Here is a 16,350-nt window from a genome sequence, read left to right on the forward strand (position 1 = left end):
CCAACCAGCCTTCCCCAAAAAGTGCCACACTCTGCAGTAATTTTTTCTGCTGTAACTTTAGTTACAAAAGAGACTTTTGAGAACTGTCACCTCATTCTTACCTGCTCAGCCTGCTCCTTCCTTGTGGCCCCCACCAGCACAGCCCACAGGCAGCACAGGGTCCTTGTGCAGGCAGGAAAGCAGCACCACAGCCCCTGTTTAACCCTTTGGGCCCCACATCCTGTCTGGTGGGGCTCCTGGGGCAGGTGGAACCCATTACCCCCTCTGGCCCCTCACCTGGACACTGCCCAGCCCTGCATCACCTGGCTGGGGAGGCAACAGCTCCCTGTTCCCCCAGCTGGGCTGTGCCAGCTCAGCCCCCACGGTCCCATCAGAAAGAAGGAATTGGGCTGTGTCTGCCCCTGAACAGCATGCACCAGACAGGGCAGGCCTCTGGGAAGGAAAAAGAATTCCTAAGACCAAGCCTTGGAGAAGCCAAAAGCACAGGATTTATTTCAAAAGGCAGTGGGCAAACTGATGGGTTGCTTTATTTATAAAATAATTGCTTCATCTGGACGGTTGTGAGACCTTCCATCCTGTGACTCTTGTGTGGCTGTGTCAGGAAGTGAGGCAAGAGTGCAAGAATGAACAAAGCAGCACTTAAATGTTCCACTTCACTTATGTGGGTCAAAATCTCGATAAGACACAGAAAGCTGAAAGGAAAATGAGTCCTGCAGGCGCCTTGCTGTGGCACCCCTGCAGTGCTCTGCGCCCAGGTGGCAGTGCGTCCTGCTCAGACCCTGATGCTGCTGATCCAAAAGCTGCTGGAGCAAACAGGTGAAGCTCCAGGTGTTTCCATGAGTGTGCCTGCACACCTGGCTGCTGCCCAGAGACCTCGGGGGGCTGCAGAGCTGCCCTCACCTCACCAGCCAGAGCTCAGGCTGCCCAGAGGGTGAAGCTCCTCCCGGGCTCCAGGAAGACTATTTTCAGCTCATGTATTTTTAGAAAGTGAAAACCAAATTGAAACCAAGCAGAAGTATTGGTATCTTCATTACTGTCAACGTGAGCAGTTAAACTCTGAATGAGTGACATGGTCAGGACCCCTGTGCTGGTGCCAGCCCCTTGCAGGTGCCCAGGGCAGCCGCCCCTCACACAGCACTGCTCTGAGCCCACAGCCCCTGTGTGGGCAGCCTTGCTCTTCCCTTACAAATCATTATTATTATTAACACACTGCAGAGCAGCAGCTGCTGAGGCACAGAGCACTGCAGAGAGCTGGGGCCAGCAGCAGAGGCAGCTGAGCACAGAGTTGGGCAGTGCAGGGCAAAAGGTGATGGGAACAAACCTGGGAAATTCCCTCTAAATGTCAGGAAAAACACATTTTACACATTCCAAGCTGCAGAGGACCTGAGGTTTGGTAGGGTTTGGAATGAATAAGAAAGAGATCCACGTGTTTTCTCGTGGGTTGTGAGTTCCCTGCAAGGACGGGCTCCTGCAGCTCGCACTAAGGGGAGGCTGAGCCCAGCCCGGTGTGCTGGCCCTGGGAAAGCGCCTGTGGGGCTGCAGGGAGGGCCGGGGCAGCCCCAGCCCCTGCCCTGCCCTCACCCTCTTCCCAGGAACAGTTATTTTTAGGTCACTTACCGCCACTAAAACATACTTGGACTGTTTTCAGGCTGACTCACAGCTGAATTCCTGTTCTGGAGGCATTTTCAGTCCACACCCAAAATAAGGAAAGACAAACAAAATGAAACCAAAAAGGCCCTGTCTGAATCAGAACCAAAGCCTGTGCCCAGCTGCGCTGATGCCAGTGCCTGCAGCCCAAGGGTGGCTCTGCCTGGGGGAACCTGCACCCACCCTGGTCCTGCTTAGCCCAGCTCAGGTGAACCTGGCGGTGCTTTGGAGCTTTATTAACTGAAATTTCTCCAAGTACCACTCAGGAGTTGAAGAATTAAGCAGAGAGGAACATGCATGTGGAGCTTGAATGTGGTGGTTTATATTATCTTTTTTATCACATTTTTAATTGGAAAACCAGCAGCATCACAGTTAATTGTGTAATGATCAGAAGTTTCACTCATTAGTTTAGGGAAATAGAAGTCATGGAAGCTTTAGAGGTTGCCACTAATTCAAAGGTCCAAACCAAGGCTGTCCCAGAAGGGGGAAGGACCAGAGCCCAGCAGGTTTTTGAGTCCCTCTGAGGTGCTGGGCTCTGTGTGGAGCAGGGATCAGGCAGGGACTGGCTCCTCATTAGCTCCTGGTTCATTAGTGCAACTGCTAATGAATTTGAACTAAGGTCTGAGTTCTGCCTCAGGCTATAGGTTCCACGGGCACTTACAGACAGCTGTAGTGAGGCTAGGTAGCTCCATACCCTGGTGAGGGCTGTGTGAGCGCCCCTGCGAGCGTGCCTGGCTGTCCTGGTGACCCATGAAGCACTTTTTGTCCCAGCCCAGGCCCGGGTTATGGCTCAGAGCAGCTGTCTGAAAGCAGCGTGCTGTTCCTCAGAGAGCTGCCTTGATGGCCTTTGATGGCAGTATCAGTGGGCTGTGGGGCATCCCACTGCTGGCCTGTGGGAGCGAGCTCAGCATCCCTCCTGGCTCGCTGGAGGCAGCTCAGCAGAAATCTCCTGCACAACGAGGTGACAGGAGCATTTAGAGGAACACAATCAGCTCATACCTATTCTATTGCATAAATAAAGTTATCTAAAACAATGGCACATTGCTGAATGCTCTCCCTCAGAGAGTTTCCTCCCAGACCTCTCCCACCACAAGGGGTGTGCTCACTCATTCACCTCCCAGTGGCTGTCAGCCTGCCCAGGAGCTGTCTTGTTTTGGCCATCAGCATCTCTCTGAAGTGGTCACCCATCAGGAAATAAAAGACGGGATTAATGGCGCTGTTTAGGAAGGCAAAGGGTCTGGTGATGATGTAAGCAGTGGTGATGACTCTCTGCGTGCCCCCAGAGACGTTGAGGGCCGGGATTCGGGAGGCGATGCGCACGTTGCGCATGACGTGGTAGGGAGTGAAGAGCAGGGAGAAGGTCACCACGGTGAGGATCACCAGGGTCAGGGGCTTCTCCAGGGTCAGGGCGGAGCGGATCTGCTCGCTCCTGTTCTGCAGAAAACAAACCATCTTCAGGTAGAAGCAGCCCATGGTCAGGAGGGGAATGAGGAAGCCAAAGACGGTCAGGAACATGCTGTAGACGAGGCTTCTCACGGGGTCCCCAGAGCTGGCGTAGTCAAGGCACTTGTAGTTATTGGCAGCTGTGACAGGCTCCAGGAAATACAGCAGGGGCAGCAGCTCCAGGATCACCCCGATCCACACGGCAACAGACACCGCCACAGCCGTGTTCCTCTTCTGCAGGATGTGGTCCCTGAAGGGGTGCTTCATCAGCATGTACCGGTCAACGCTGATGACCATGAGGAACAGGATGCTGCTGTACAGGTTGGCGTGCAGCAGGAATCTGTTGCTGTGGCACAGGGTGCTCTCTGCCCACTGATCTTTGGAGTAGCTGTTCACCAGATTTGGCAGAGTGCACAGAAATAGCAAATCTGATATGGATAAATTGAACAGGTAGACGTTGCCGCTTTTCCATTTTTTCAGGCAGAAAACATAGCCAAACACCACGATGATGTTTCCAAGGGCACCTATAATGAACTCAAGGCTGTACATGGTGGAGAGATAATACTTTTCCAGTACTCTGTTTGTTGGAAAATGGCCACTGGTCTCGTTCACAGCCTGGAAAATCACAAGAAAAAGAAATAAACACCAAACCCAAGTAAAAGACCATAGCACAGTTATTGTTATATCATTGCTGTAATCAGTGAATGCAGCCTGCAATTTCCTTCCAGCCTACAGGGTAAGTAGATAAGTGACCTCAAATATCTCTCCCACACGGGACTGGTACTTGCAGACACTGATCAGAGTTACAGAAGGAGATGAAAACTCACCCGAGCAAAGACCTGTGTGAGGAACTCAAAGTGGGAGCATCACCTGAATGAAGGCATCAGTCACAGTGTGCCAGCTTGGCCAAAGCCAGGCAGTACCGGGGCCAGGAAAGTGAAGCCAGCCCGTGGGTGCCCTGTCAGAGCCTCGTGGAGTCATCTGCCCCTGTTACCCAACTCCAGTCCCGTGGGTCCTGCCTCATCACTGAGGGGTTTGCTGACGGGGCCGGTGAGGGATGAAGGCAGCAGCGCTGCTCAGAACTGGCTGGGGAGCCAGGAGAGATGTGCTTGTTAAATTAACCCAGCCCTTAATCGAGCGCTTTGTGAGCTGTGCTGCAAACTGGGTACCAGAATGGCACGGAGGATGGAGCACATCTCCCGTGCCTTCTGCCAAAGCTTCCTTCAAAGCTGCACCACACATGAGCTTGCTTTCTTTCTAAAGGCTGGTTTAAAAATGCTTTCCTCTCCAGGGAAGGAAATAGAGCAGCATCTCAAGTGTTTACTCCCTCCCTCCTCAGCAAAGCCACCTGTCCCTGCCACAGGACACAGACAGCTTTTGGTGACAGCCTTGGATAAAGTGTCAGCAAACAACTGGAAAGCAGGGAAAACCAAATGCCAGAAACTGGGATATAGATCAAAACTGAACTCAAGCTAAGCTTAAGCATTTCCAAAGCTGTTTTGGTGTCAAGAACTTGCTCACAGGTCTTTGTCCTCAAAGCAGAGATCAGCTGTATTTCATTTTGAAGGGAGATGATGAGGCAGAGCAAAAACTCCATCAAGCCATTTCCATCAACTCTCTACACTTACTGTGTGCCCCCAGGAGACAGAAATGCTACAGAGAGCCTTTACTCTGCTCAGACCTCACCTGCTGAGCCCTGCCTGCTCGGTTCTTGAGGAGAAACTCAACACCTTAGCGAGATTCTAGTCTAGAAAGCACATCCCAGACACCAGCAATTTAAATAGCGACAGTAATCGAAAGTTCGGTATGGACAGATGCAGTAATTGAAAGTTCGGTATGGACAGATGCAGTAATTCAGAAGCTGTTAGGAAAAGGCTGATGGATCAGTTTAAGGCGAGAAGGAAGAGCAGTTGGAGCCCACCCAGAAGCGCGGGTGCCATGCAGGGTGCCCACGGTGGATGGAGCCTTACCATGGCCGGGCCGTGCTGCCTCGCTGCGGGTCCAGCGCAGCTCTGGAGGCGCCGCCGCCTCTCACTCAATCATTAACGACCAGGGCAAGGCGGATCTGATGCCAACAGCACTTCCCCTTGGCAGGAACCCGCGGGGAGCCAGCCGGGGAGAGGCACCCCCTGCTCCCATCCCACGCCCCGGGACAGCCGGGGCTGCAGGAGGGCAGGGCCGGGGCGGGAGGAGCACCAGCTCCTCATAGAGCAGCACCAGCTCCTGATAGAGCAGCACCAGCTCCTCATAGAGCAGCACCAGCTCCTCTCCTCACCCAGCAGCACATCACCGCCCCACAGCTCCCTGCTCTACTGGCATTGCCGTAGAAACTACTGGCAAAGATAAAAATACAATAATGCTGCTAATGCGGAGTGACCACACCCCACAGCCAATAATTGCACCCCTCTGCCATGGGCAGGGACGCTCCCACTAGAGCAGGCTGCTTCAAGCCCCATTCCACCTGGCCTTGAGCATCCTTAGGTATGGGGCAGCCACAGCTTCTCCACCTTTCCCTCCCCTTTATTGTGATGTACTTCACAGTTAGCAAATATTAACCCCATTAATATATATAAAAAGCTATTGTAGCTTTTCTCCATGGACAAGGCCAATAAATCAGCTCATATTTAGGCATTACCAAAGCTGATTTGAAATTTCCCCCATGGCTAATAACCAACACTGGCTTCTCATTTACCACCTTTTAAATATCTTGTTCATTCAGGCAACTGCTGTTGCGCTGAAGGATAAAATAGGGCTGAAGAAATGGAGCATTTCTTCCTTCCTGCTGCAGTAACTCCTCAGAAAACTGGTGAGGGAGCAAGAAATGCTCATTTCAGTAGGCTTAGATTGGTCCCTGCTTTACAGCTCCGTGACCATTGCCTCAGTTGGTTGTACTTCTAAGCAGTTTTCTATCCCCTGGTTATTTTGGGGCTGTCCCAGTCACACACGCTGGCATTCCATCGCCTTTCAGCAGCCCTGTCCATCAGGAGCACCTGAGCTGGGCTCAGCACGGGCTCTGTGCTGGCTGGCACTGCAGGCCTGCAGCTCCCAGTGCTCCTGGCAGGGCAGGCGGGGTGCTGCTGGGCTCTGATGGGGCTCCAGCCCAGGAACCAGCCCAGGAACCAGCAGGGACCCCAGATCTCCATGGGGTGAGCAGTGGGGGCAGCCTTGGGACCCTCCCCGAGCCCTCCTCAGGAAAAAGGGCCCAGCTGAGCACACCAGGAGCAATCAACCAACACTGCCAAAAACACCAGAAACACAAGAGCACTGTCCAGTTCTGGGGCTTGGGGTTTTGGGGGTGGTTTGTTGGGGATTTTTTGGGTTTTTTAACTGGTGTAGTACTGCAACAAAAAGTTAAGGATTCTTAAGAAAAGGGTGATGGGGAAGCCCAGATTGGTGGGGATATTTTGAGGATGCTTCATTTCCTCCTTGACTCACCTGCAAGCATGAAGCCCCTCTGTTCATGCAGCTCCCACTGCACCCTGTGGCAGGAGAGTCTGTGACCAGTGTCCCTGTGCTTGGGCGTCCTTGGAGGGTTTGATCTCTGCACCCAGAGCTGGCTCATAACGGGGTTGTGAACCCACCATGGCGAGGCTGAGCTTTGTCCTTGACTGCCAACCACCAAACCCCATCCTCCCTTCAAGGGAAGGCTTGTGGAGATGTACCAGAGCCTTCCCTTCTGGTGGTTTGGCTTGTTTTTGGTGTGGATAAACTTACTGCAGCTCCAGCCTCTCCTGCCAGCAACATCAATAGTGCAGCTTTCACTGCCTCGTTTTGTGCCTCACCAGGCACTTCCAATCCCAAAATCTATTTTAGGAACCTAAACAAAAACATACAGCCCAATCAATCATGAGCCCATATTTAGGTGTTGGTGCTTAAAAGCCATTTACTTCTGGTTCCAAGAGCATCCTATAAAAACACACAAGGGAAGGTTGGCAATCTTTGGCTGGCATTGTTTCTTAGAACACAAATTTATCTCCTGCCTTACAGGCAGTGTGCCTGGCAGAGCTGATGCCTGAGCCACGATGGAGGAAGCACAGTGCCATAGGTGGCAGTGTAGATGGGGAGGATGGCCCAGGTGTGCTCCAGCTGGGCTGGCACAGGCTCCTCCAGCAGCCCCGAGGGGAGGCAAAGCCACCTCAGCCCAGTGCTGCCCTAACAGCAACGTCCCAGCGCCGTGGGCAGGAGAGCACCAACGCCCCTCTGGCTCACAGCAGGGCAGCCTGCTGAGGGATGGGATGTGGGCACGTCCCCTCCAAACCAAAGCCACAGCCATCCCCCTGAGCAGCCTCTTCAGCAAGGCTGTCTCCTGGAAACCCCAGCTGGGCTCATTCCGTTGGCATTTACAATCCAGAAATGCCCATCCCAGGGAACACTCTTGTGGAAGTGACCCTAAAACTGTACAGAAAATCAAACCAAAGGTGTTAATGAGCAAAACCCCCAAGCCCAACTTCCTCAGGAGCACTAAGGGCTGTTAATTAATGCCAAATGTGGGAGGAATAAAACGGCAGTGGAGCTGTGTCTGGCAGCAGAGGAGCCCAGGCTGTGGTGGGCACTGGGCTGTGCTGGCAGTGCTGCAGGGGGACCTGAGGAATAGCCCCCAAACCCTCTGGGACTGAGCACAGGAGCACAGGTGTGCACCAGGGGGTGTGCAAAGGGGCCAGGACAGACCCTCCCGAGCACTGCTGCTTCCCTCAGCACAGCACAGCCCAGCCCAGCTGGACTGGGGCAGAGCTGGAACTGGGGCTGCCACCCCTGCGCTGCCACTGCTCCCGAGGGATGGGACACCAAGGGACACAACACTGCTCTGCAATCAAAAACCAGTTTAATGTTTATGTTCATCTGAATGAAGATGGAAAACAGCAATCATCCCCTACACACACGATCTGAACAGGCTGCACACACTCAGGAAAATAACCCAGAATTATTGAAGATTCAGTACCTTTTATGCAAAAGAAAAGCAGGATACGTGAAGTACCTGACCAGTGGTTCATTTACTTAAATCAACAGCCAACCCTTGTATTCATGCTTCAGTCAAAAGTTTTAGGGTTTATATTTAACACACAAAACATTTGCATAGAGGTTATTTGTTCCACATAGCCAGCTGAACTATGGTTTTTTTCCAAGCCTATAAAATTTCTAAGCTAATTTTACTTTTAAGAAATCATATGTGAAATCTGATAAAAAATTTCAAGGACAATTAGAACACCCAGTACAAGACTTAACAGATAAGCAGAGCACAGACCATGCAGCAGTGTTATCCTAAGTCTGGGACCTTCACAGCTTCCTTTTTCCAGTGAATATCCAGTGCTGGTTTGATTCACTAATTCCTGCTAGCACAAGGATTAAAGAAAGGAAGTAGGAGTAAGATATGTGCTTTAAAAAAAAAAAAAAGCAAAAAACCCAACACAACAAAAAAACCCAAATAAACAAACCCCCCAAAAGAAACAAACAAGCAAAGCCCAAAACACTTGCACAATTTTTAGCCATCCCACTGGGTTTCCAAGCACTTCCCTCAAGCTGTGCAGAGCAGGAGCAGCCTGTGATGGGGCAGGTCCCTGCAGCTCCCGGTGCTTCCCTGCACCCCCGGCAGCAGCGGGGCCCTGCTGCCACATCCCACAGAGCCAAAGGGGCCAGGAAGAAACGGCCCCGAGCACGCCCCGTGTGCCACAGGCACCTGGCCCTCGGGCACACACCACGGACTGAAGGTGCGATAGGCGAGAGAAGCAGCAGCAGCGGCAGAGAGCAGGCACCAGATCCCAGAGGCTGCAGGGCCGGAGGAGGAACCCGGGGCAGTCCTGGCACTCTGGGGGTTTGAGGTTCGGATGGCAGCACTGGAGGAACGTTGGCTTGGGATCAGGCTGATTTCCTGCCAGACAGGGTGGGAAACGCTCCAGCCCCAGCACCGTGAGGATCGCAAAGGGGGACGGCGATCGCGGCCGAAATCCAGCGGAGCTCCGGCCACAGCTGGGCACGCGAGGGGCTGACTTGGGCTCACAGGTTCTCCTTCAGCCAGCCCATGCAGGTGTCGAAGAGGCGGCGGCCCACGGCCAGCTCCAGCGGCCAGGCCAGGAAGGTCACGGCGCCGTGGAAGGCGTCCCTGGCGTGGTGGTGCGTGACGGGCACGCCGGCGGCGCGCAGCCGGGCCGCGTACATGGCGCCGTCGTCGCGCAGCACGTCGTGCTCGCAGGTCAGCACGAAGGCCGGGGGCAGGCGGCGCAGCCGGGCCTCGGGGGCCAGCAGCGGGCTCGCTCGCGGGTCCAGCAGCGCCGGGAAGCGCCGCGCCAGCCCCGCGCCCGCCAGCGCCGGGCCCTCGTAGGTGTGGGCGCCGCGCATGGCGGCGGGCAGCCAGCGGCTCCAGTTCACCCGGGGCAGCAGCGGCGCGGCCTCGGGCGGAACGTGGCGGCCCGCGGCCATGGCGGCGCGCAGCGCGGGCTCCGCGCTCAGGTACTCGCTCCAGAAGCGCACCATCAGCGCCCGCGGCAGCAGCGGCTTGTGCGCGTTGTCCCGGTACGACGGCAGGTCCAGGTCCAGCGCCTGCAGCGCGGGGTAGATCAGAACCTGAGCTTTCAGCTTGGTTTTCGCTTCGGGGTCCTCCGACAGCTGCAGGAAAACAGAACCCATTGCAAAGAATCAGTAAAGAATCGACACGATTCTCCCACACGGACAGAGCATCTGAGGTGAAGAATGAAAACGCACATTTTGCGACGTGAGCAAAATAATCAATAAATTTGGATATCAATAAAACCAGGATAAAGAAATTCTGAATCTATAGGCAGGTTATCTAAAACAGCATGCTGTAATAAAAATTCTCAAACATCAAACATAATTTCATTTTATTTCTTATATTGAAGGATAATGATTTTGGGGGAATATTCTTTCTGAAATTTTGATGCTTTCTGAAGTATTGACAAAATTTTCTGTAGCTACTGAAAATTTCTATTACATCATAAAACTTTCATGTTTCTGGGTCTCTTTATCATTTCTCACAATTTATGACATGTTCATCAGTTTGGCTTTTAACCCTGGGATGTTACAACTCAAGCAATTGCAATTCTGTGCATTTTAGAGATGTAACAAAATGAGATGTGACGAATTGAACATTGACATTTCTTACATGTCAGTCTTTTCCCCTCTTCACTAATAAATTTTCCATTTTCTCCTTCATCTTCTGCCTTCAGCATCCACAGTAAATTCACCACCATTCCCAGGGTTTCGTTGCAGCCCAAACAGCTTCTCAAGAGAGCAACAACATGGTGCTGACTTTATTTAATAAAGCTGAAGGAGAAGTGCAAAAGGCACCAGACTGTATGCTCAGACACCGCAAAATTTAGTGAGGGTTTTTTTTTGTTTGCTTGTTTTCCCTGCTATTTGCATCTTTATGAGTCACATAGTTAAAATTCCCTTTGCAAACATCATGCCTAAACCAGACAACACGAGCTTAAGGCTGGAGTGATGTAAGGCCTGACTCTGGAGGGCAGAGAGCCTTTTTAGGGGACAGGTGTCTGGATGGCACAAAGCTCCAGTGATGGCACTGAGTGGCTCAGGCACAGCTGCCTGGTCCCCAGAGCCCTGTGACAATCCCACAAGCTGTGACACCCTGACAGACCATGAGAGCAGCTTTCCTCAGTGGTGGTGAGGCTGCACAAACACTCCTTTTGATCTGCAAACCGTTGGTGCTGTACCTGCTGTGCCACGGCTGCAGCCAGGTTGCCCCCGGCGCTGTCCCCGGCCACGCAGACCCGCGCAGGGTCCACCCCGTACTGGGACAGCACCTTGTCCTGCAGGAAGAACCTGGTCACCGAGTACACGTCCTCAAACTGGGCAGGGAAACGGTGCGGAGGGGCCAGCCTGTAGCTGGGGGAGGCAAGAGCAGGGTGTTAGCACCTGCTGTTAATAAACAGAAGGGTTTGCTCGCATCTCCCTGTTGGGGGATGTTTGTTTCTGTGCTCAGAGAAGTGGGAACTGTCTGTCCCAGCTTTATTGCCCACCCATCTCCCTAAAGCCAAAATAGCCACCAGCCACAATTCCCCTGTCACCCTGGCAGCCTCTGCTCACACATGTGTATAAGTCAGCAGGAAAGCACGCAATCAAACACAGGAACATTGAAAAATCAGATTAATTGAAACAGATTAATTTACTCCAAACCCTCATCCCATCTGGAAGGAGAATATCTCTTACTTGACTGACACCACGACAGCATTCAGCTCGTTTGAAATCCGCCGAGACATGAGATCGTAGCCATGCATGCCTGCAATGGAAGCCCAGTGCGTGTGAGAATGGGCACACGCACACAGAGCCCAGGCTGTTCCCCTTGGCAGCACTTTGAGCTGACTTTCCCAAACCTCCCCTGTTTTCAGCTGGTGAGACCCCCGTGCCCTGCCCCTCCTGCGCCAAGTCCCACGACACCAAAGGCAGCTCCCGGCAGGGCAGTGAGGCGTGGGCCCAGACCCAGCCGCGATGCGCAGGGCTCACCTGCGTCTCCCAGGCACCAGCCGCCGCCGTGGAAGAAGAGCACGGCCCTCCTGAGCGCTCCGGGCGGCCTCCGGGGCAGGAACAGGCGCACGGGGACCCCGCTGAGCTCCGTGTCCGTCACCGTCACGTTCTCGTCGGACGTGGGAGCCACCAGCTCCACCGTGGAGATCAGCCTCAGCCCCTCCATGTAGTGCATCAGCCCCAGCAGCTCCCCCAGCTCCGACTGCAGCACAAGACAGGGCAAGCTGATTCCAGGGCAGCCTATTCACTCCCAGATAGAATTCCCTGCAGCCTTTTGGTGCTCTGTGCCGGTGTGTGAAGTTGCTGTGGCAGTCACACAAACAGGCCGGAGCAGAGTGCCCCCACCTGAGCCTGGCAGTGCCAGGAGCACTCATGGCACGCACCCACACTGCCACCAGCTGCCCAGCAAGGCCAGAGCCAGGGCTGCTGCTCCGTGCCACACTCAGACTCGTGCTTGGTGTTCATGCGGGTCACCTCTGCAGCCCAGTGTCAGCTCAGTGAGCCACCAGCACCAGCACTGTCCCACAGAGAGCCACCACAGCCCCTGGCCTGCTGCTGGCACCAGCGTGGTGTGGGGACAGCCCAGGGAGCACTGCAGAGCCACCCAGAGCCACCCAGAGCCCCTGGCCTGCTGCTGGCACCAGCACCTGGGCTCCTCCACCAGCACCCCAGCAATGGGACGTGACCCTCTTCCCACCCCAGCCTCACCACGTCACAACTGAAACAATAAGAAATAAAGCCAAGCTCTTACATGTTATCTGAAGGTGAAAACAGATGAAATTCAGAGCAGGTTGGGGTTTTAAAAGGAAGAAAACAGCCAAGCCTGGTGCAGAACCTGTTTGGAGTTTGGCTTCGCAGAGAAGCTTTATAGTCCCTAGGGAGATTGTGGAACCCCCACACTGAGTGGTTATCTGCTGACAGGTGTAACCTCTGGCCTTCCCACTCTGATAGTGGAAGCCATACAGTCTGACCCTGCCTGCTGCAGTTTTTTCCTTCAAATTGTATTTAAATCAACTGCTTTATCAACATCTATATATTACCAGGTTTTGAGCAACCTAGTCTAGTGAAAGGTGACCCTGACCTTGGCAGGAGGGTGGAATGAGATGAAATTTAAGATCTTTTCCAACCCAAAGCAGTCTGGGATTCTGGGATTCCGTGCTATAACCTTCTTTTTCAGGAGCTGGAATAGCACAGAGCTCAGCCCCTGCTGGCAGCCCTTGACAGGGATTGTCAGCACATTTTTGAGCCACCTCTCTCCAGGCTTGGAGCGGGTGATGCCAGGGGAGCCCTGCCAATCCCAGCGTGCTGGAACTGGGAGGGAGATGAGTGGGCAGGCCCTGGCACACGGCAAAGGGAAGCACAGGTCCTTGCCATCAGCTCCATGAAAACAAACAAACACACATGCCCGCGCCAGAATTGCTGTTTTAGCCACCACATTGACACCGTTTACATAAACATGTCTCAGTTGTTGCTTTTCCCCCAAGGATTAACATCTTGGAAAAACAAATGTCTCAGTCAGAGCGAGTCCTGCTGTGACTCCAATGAGCCTGTGAAAGCCCATGGTGGGAGGAATTCCCTGAGCCCCAGCACTGAGGGTTTCCAGAGCTCTCAGGGCTGTTTTCCACAAGTGGACAATTTACATTGTGGAAAACCACTGGGCTGCTGCCTGCGGTTTCCAGGCCATATCAATAAAAGGAAATGGTGCCCTCATCTGAAAATCCTCATTGTCCCAGTGTGAGGTCATGGGGTGTTATGGAGCAGCAGGAAAGCCAGCCACTTTGGGGCTGGGATCCCTGTGCTTTGGAAAGCACTTTCCTTGAGCAAGAGCACTTTCCTTGTGCTTTGCAAGGCACTTCCCCAGTCCCTACGGCACGGACAGACCCACACCCTGCGCAGGGGAAGGGATCCTGGCTGTGCCCGGGCAGGGGCAGTGGCCCAGGGCTCCAGAGGGGCAGGGATTGGGATGGGGACCCTCGGGGGGCAGCCCATGAGCAGGGCCCAGGCTGGCTCTGTGCTTCCCCAGAGCTGGGCTGAGGAGGGGGAGCTCTGGGGGATGGCACACAGCGACAGCAAAACCCTCCTGCTGTGTTTTGCACCTTCCCCAAGGGCACAGGGCACTTCCTGGAAGGCCTGAGGGATTTGGGGCTCAAACTCCACAGCAAGTGGCAGGTTTGCTCTCAGGGGCTGCTCCCCAGCTTGGCAGCACGTGGCGCCAGGACACAAGCACCAACAGGCCAGGGAGAGTTCCCAGCCTCCCTGCTAAAAGAGGGGGCACCCAGAGCCCCTGAGCTCACCCAGCAGGGCTGGGGGCCCCCCAGGAGCCACCACAACAGGGCATGGACATGTGCCATGGCATGGGGCTCTTGGCACCCCCTTTGGGAGCCCAGAGAGGATTCTACTGCCCAGGAGTGCTCGAGGGTGGCACTGCGTCCCCTTTGCTCAAACCTGCATCAGGGAGTCAGAGAGACTGCACCAGGTCCCCTCTGAAACCCAGCCCTGCCCCAGTGAGCTCGAGTCACTGCCCTCCAACTGCACGGCCACTCAGGATATGCTTGGGACAATTTAGGGCCACCTCACTCTGATTTGCACCAGTGCAGCTCCAGGGGGCTGTGGCTCTGCCCGTCCCTTGGGATTATGGATTCACAGGAGATGAGAGCGCGGTTACAAAAGGCGTGCCCGCAGCCCCGCCGTGCCCAGGCAGGCAGGAGAGCAGCAGCAGGCGCAGCCCCGCCTTGCAGGCCATCACAGCACTGCTGTGCCAGCAGGGCCTCCCTGCAGCGGGACGGGGTGGCCGGGCAGCACCGGGCGTGCCAGGGCAAGGGGCTGCCCGTGCCCGCCTCCAGCAGGGCACTCAGCAGGGCAGGCAGCGCACCAGCACTGCTGAACACGGCTGCTTTCCTTCTCGCCGCTCTCATCTTCCACCACTCAGCCCCGAAACCAAAACACGAGTCCCCGACACACAAAAACCTCCTCATCCTCCCTGCTCCTGCAGGCTGGAGAGCCCTGGAGAGTACCCCCGCCAACAAGGGCTGTCTCACACAGAGATGTTGTTGTGTGCGGTTTTCAGGCCTTTTGGCCAGTGGATTGCCATGAAACCACAGAAATCAATAGAATGTAGAGCTGCTGCAGCGTCCCCTCCCCGGACAGCCGGGGGAGCCGGGCAGAGGGGCCAGGGATGATTCGGGCAGCAGGGCTTGAGCTGCGCAGCCCTGCACGGCAGGACAAGCCTGTCTGTGCCTGCCGCTCCCATGTCCCATTCGCTACTCTGAACGGCCCTTTCTCAAGGCTGCAGGACCAAACCTTTCCGACATTTACTTCTATCACAGTCACAGTTCAGCGTTCCATTCTGCCCTCGGGCCCGTGTGACACGATCGCCGTGTGACACACGCAGCGCGCACACACACACACACCGTGCCATATCCCCGAGCCCACAGAACCCCCCTGCCCGGCCCAGAGCTCACCAGGTGCCCCAGGGCCCTGATGGCAGCCGAGAGGAGCATCACGGTGCCGGGCTGGGCCAGCTCCGGCGGCAGCGGGCTGTAGATGTAGTAGGCGAGCAGGGCGGTGAGGAGGCACAGGCACAGCAGCCGGGCCCCCATCCTCGCACGATCCTCTCTGCGCTCCGGAGCCGCTCTCACCCTCCCACCGCCTCCCAGCGAGCCAGCGCAGGGCAAAGTTAATCCCGTGTTTTGCTTGGGTCCCGGCCAGGAGGTGATTTCTTGTGTTATCCCCCGGGGCAGAGGTTACTCCGCTGTGCAGCTTCCAAAACAACAGGTTTCACCAGCAGATTCCCTGTGCAGCAGCCGGGAGCCGCCGAGCCGGCCGGGCCGGCTCCGAGCCCCGCACTGAACCTCGCACCGAGCCCCGAACCTCGCACCGAGCCCCGAACCGAGCCCCGCACCGAGCCCCGTCCCTGCCCCAGCCCCGCACTGAACCCCGCACCAAACCCCGCTCCGAGCCCCCCGGGACAGGGAGCGGGACGGGAGCGGCGGGGGCCGCACGCTGACACCCAGGTGCCCACAGCCGTGCCGGGTGTCCCGGGGCACGGAGCTGCCGCTCTGCAAGGCAGGAGCTCGAGCAGAGCCTGCCACACAGCGGTTTTACCTTTTCGCATTAAAATGTAGGCGATTTCTTTGGCTAAATTCTACCAGCAGCAAATCGGCGCAGCCTCGTGCTCTCCGGCTGAGCAGCTTTGGAGGAGCAGACAGAGCAGGAACATCACAGAAAGCTGAGAGCCGAGCCTTGTGCCACCTGCCCGAACACAAATGAAGATTGGCCCTTAGTCAGACTTTCAGACTTTTAAGTTCTGAGCACCTCCAAACTATGCAAGTTAATTTTAAAAATCCATCCCTGCTCTCTGTCCTCAGCACTTCTGCAGCACAAGAGCCAGTGAAAGCCCAATGTTCCCGACCCCACTCCCACAAAACCGAGAGAGAACACAGCTCCATGGCCACTCCACCCACCCTGCCGTGCCAGGTGCTGGCCAGGGCACAGGTGAGCTCACTCTGGCCCAGGTGAGGGTGGCCTGGGTCCCAGCAGTGACACGTGGACACGCAGGGCTGGGCGCAGAGCAGCAAACCCATGTCCTCTTTTGCACAGCTCAGGTCTCTTGTCAGGGGCTGAGAGGTAAAACACAGGTAAAGAAGGCAGATCTCAGGTGGCACGGGAAGATGAGGACAGCTGATGATGGGGCATGCAGGACAAAGTCCTCTCCTTCCCTGTCCCTCCCAGGAGAACAGGAGCCCCCAGGACAGCACTGGAGGAAGA

General features: G+C 55.2%; 2 protein-coding genes across 2 annotated transcripts; both read right to left on the reverse strand.

Annotated features, from left to right (window-relative positions):
• Positions 1 to 2,420: 2,420 nt before the first annotated feature.
• SUCNR1 (succinate receptor 1) lies at positions 2,421 to 5,075 on the reverse strand. Its single transcript, XM_063166449.1, has 2 exons — positions 5,061 to 5,075; positions 2,421 to 3,705 (listed from the first exon to the last, which is right to left on the reverse strand). The coding sequence occupies exons 1-2, from the start codon at positions 5,061 to 5,063 to the stop codon at positions 2,758 to 2,760; spliced, it is 951 nt and encodes a 316-aa protein (XP_063022519.1). The 5' UTR covers positions 5,064 to 5,075; the 3' UTR covers positions 2,421 to 2,757.
• A 3,746-nt stretch (positions 5,076 to 8,821) lies between these two features.
• On the reverse strand, positions 8,822 to 15,412 carry AADAC (arylacetamide deacetylase). The gene is made up of 5 exons (XM_063167487.1): positions 15,045 to 15,412; positions 11,563 to 11,785; positions 11,269 to 11,338; positions 10,773 to 10,944; positions 8,822 to 9,690 (listed from the first exon to the last, which is right to left on the reverse strand). The coding sequence occupies exons 1-5, from the start codon at positions 15,180 to 15,182 to the stop codon at positions 9,082 to 9,084; spliced, it is 1,212 nt and encodes a 403-aa protein (XP_063023557.1). The 5' UTR covers positions 15,183 to 15,412; the 3' UTR covers positions 8,822 to 9,081.
• Between the last annotated feature and the right edge of the window lie 938 nt (positions 15,413 to 16,350).

The sequence above is a fragment of the Melospiza melodia genome, chromosome 12 (assembly GCF_035770615.1).
Source record: "Melospiza melodia melodia isolate bMelMel2 chromosome 12, bMelMel2.pri, whole genome shotgun sequence".
NCBI lineage: Eukaryota > Metazoa > Chordata > Aves > Passeriformes > Passerellidae > Melospiza > Melospiza melodia.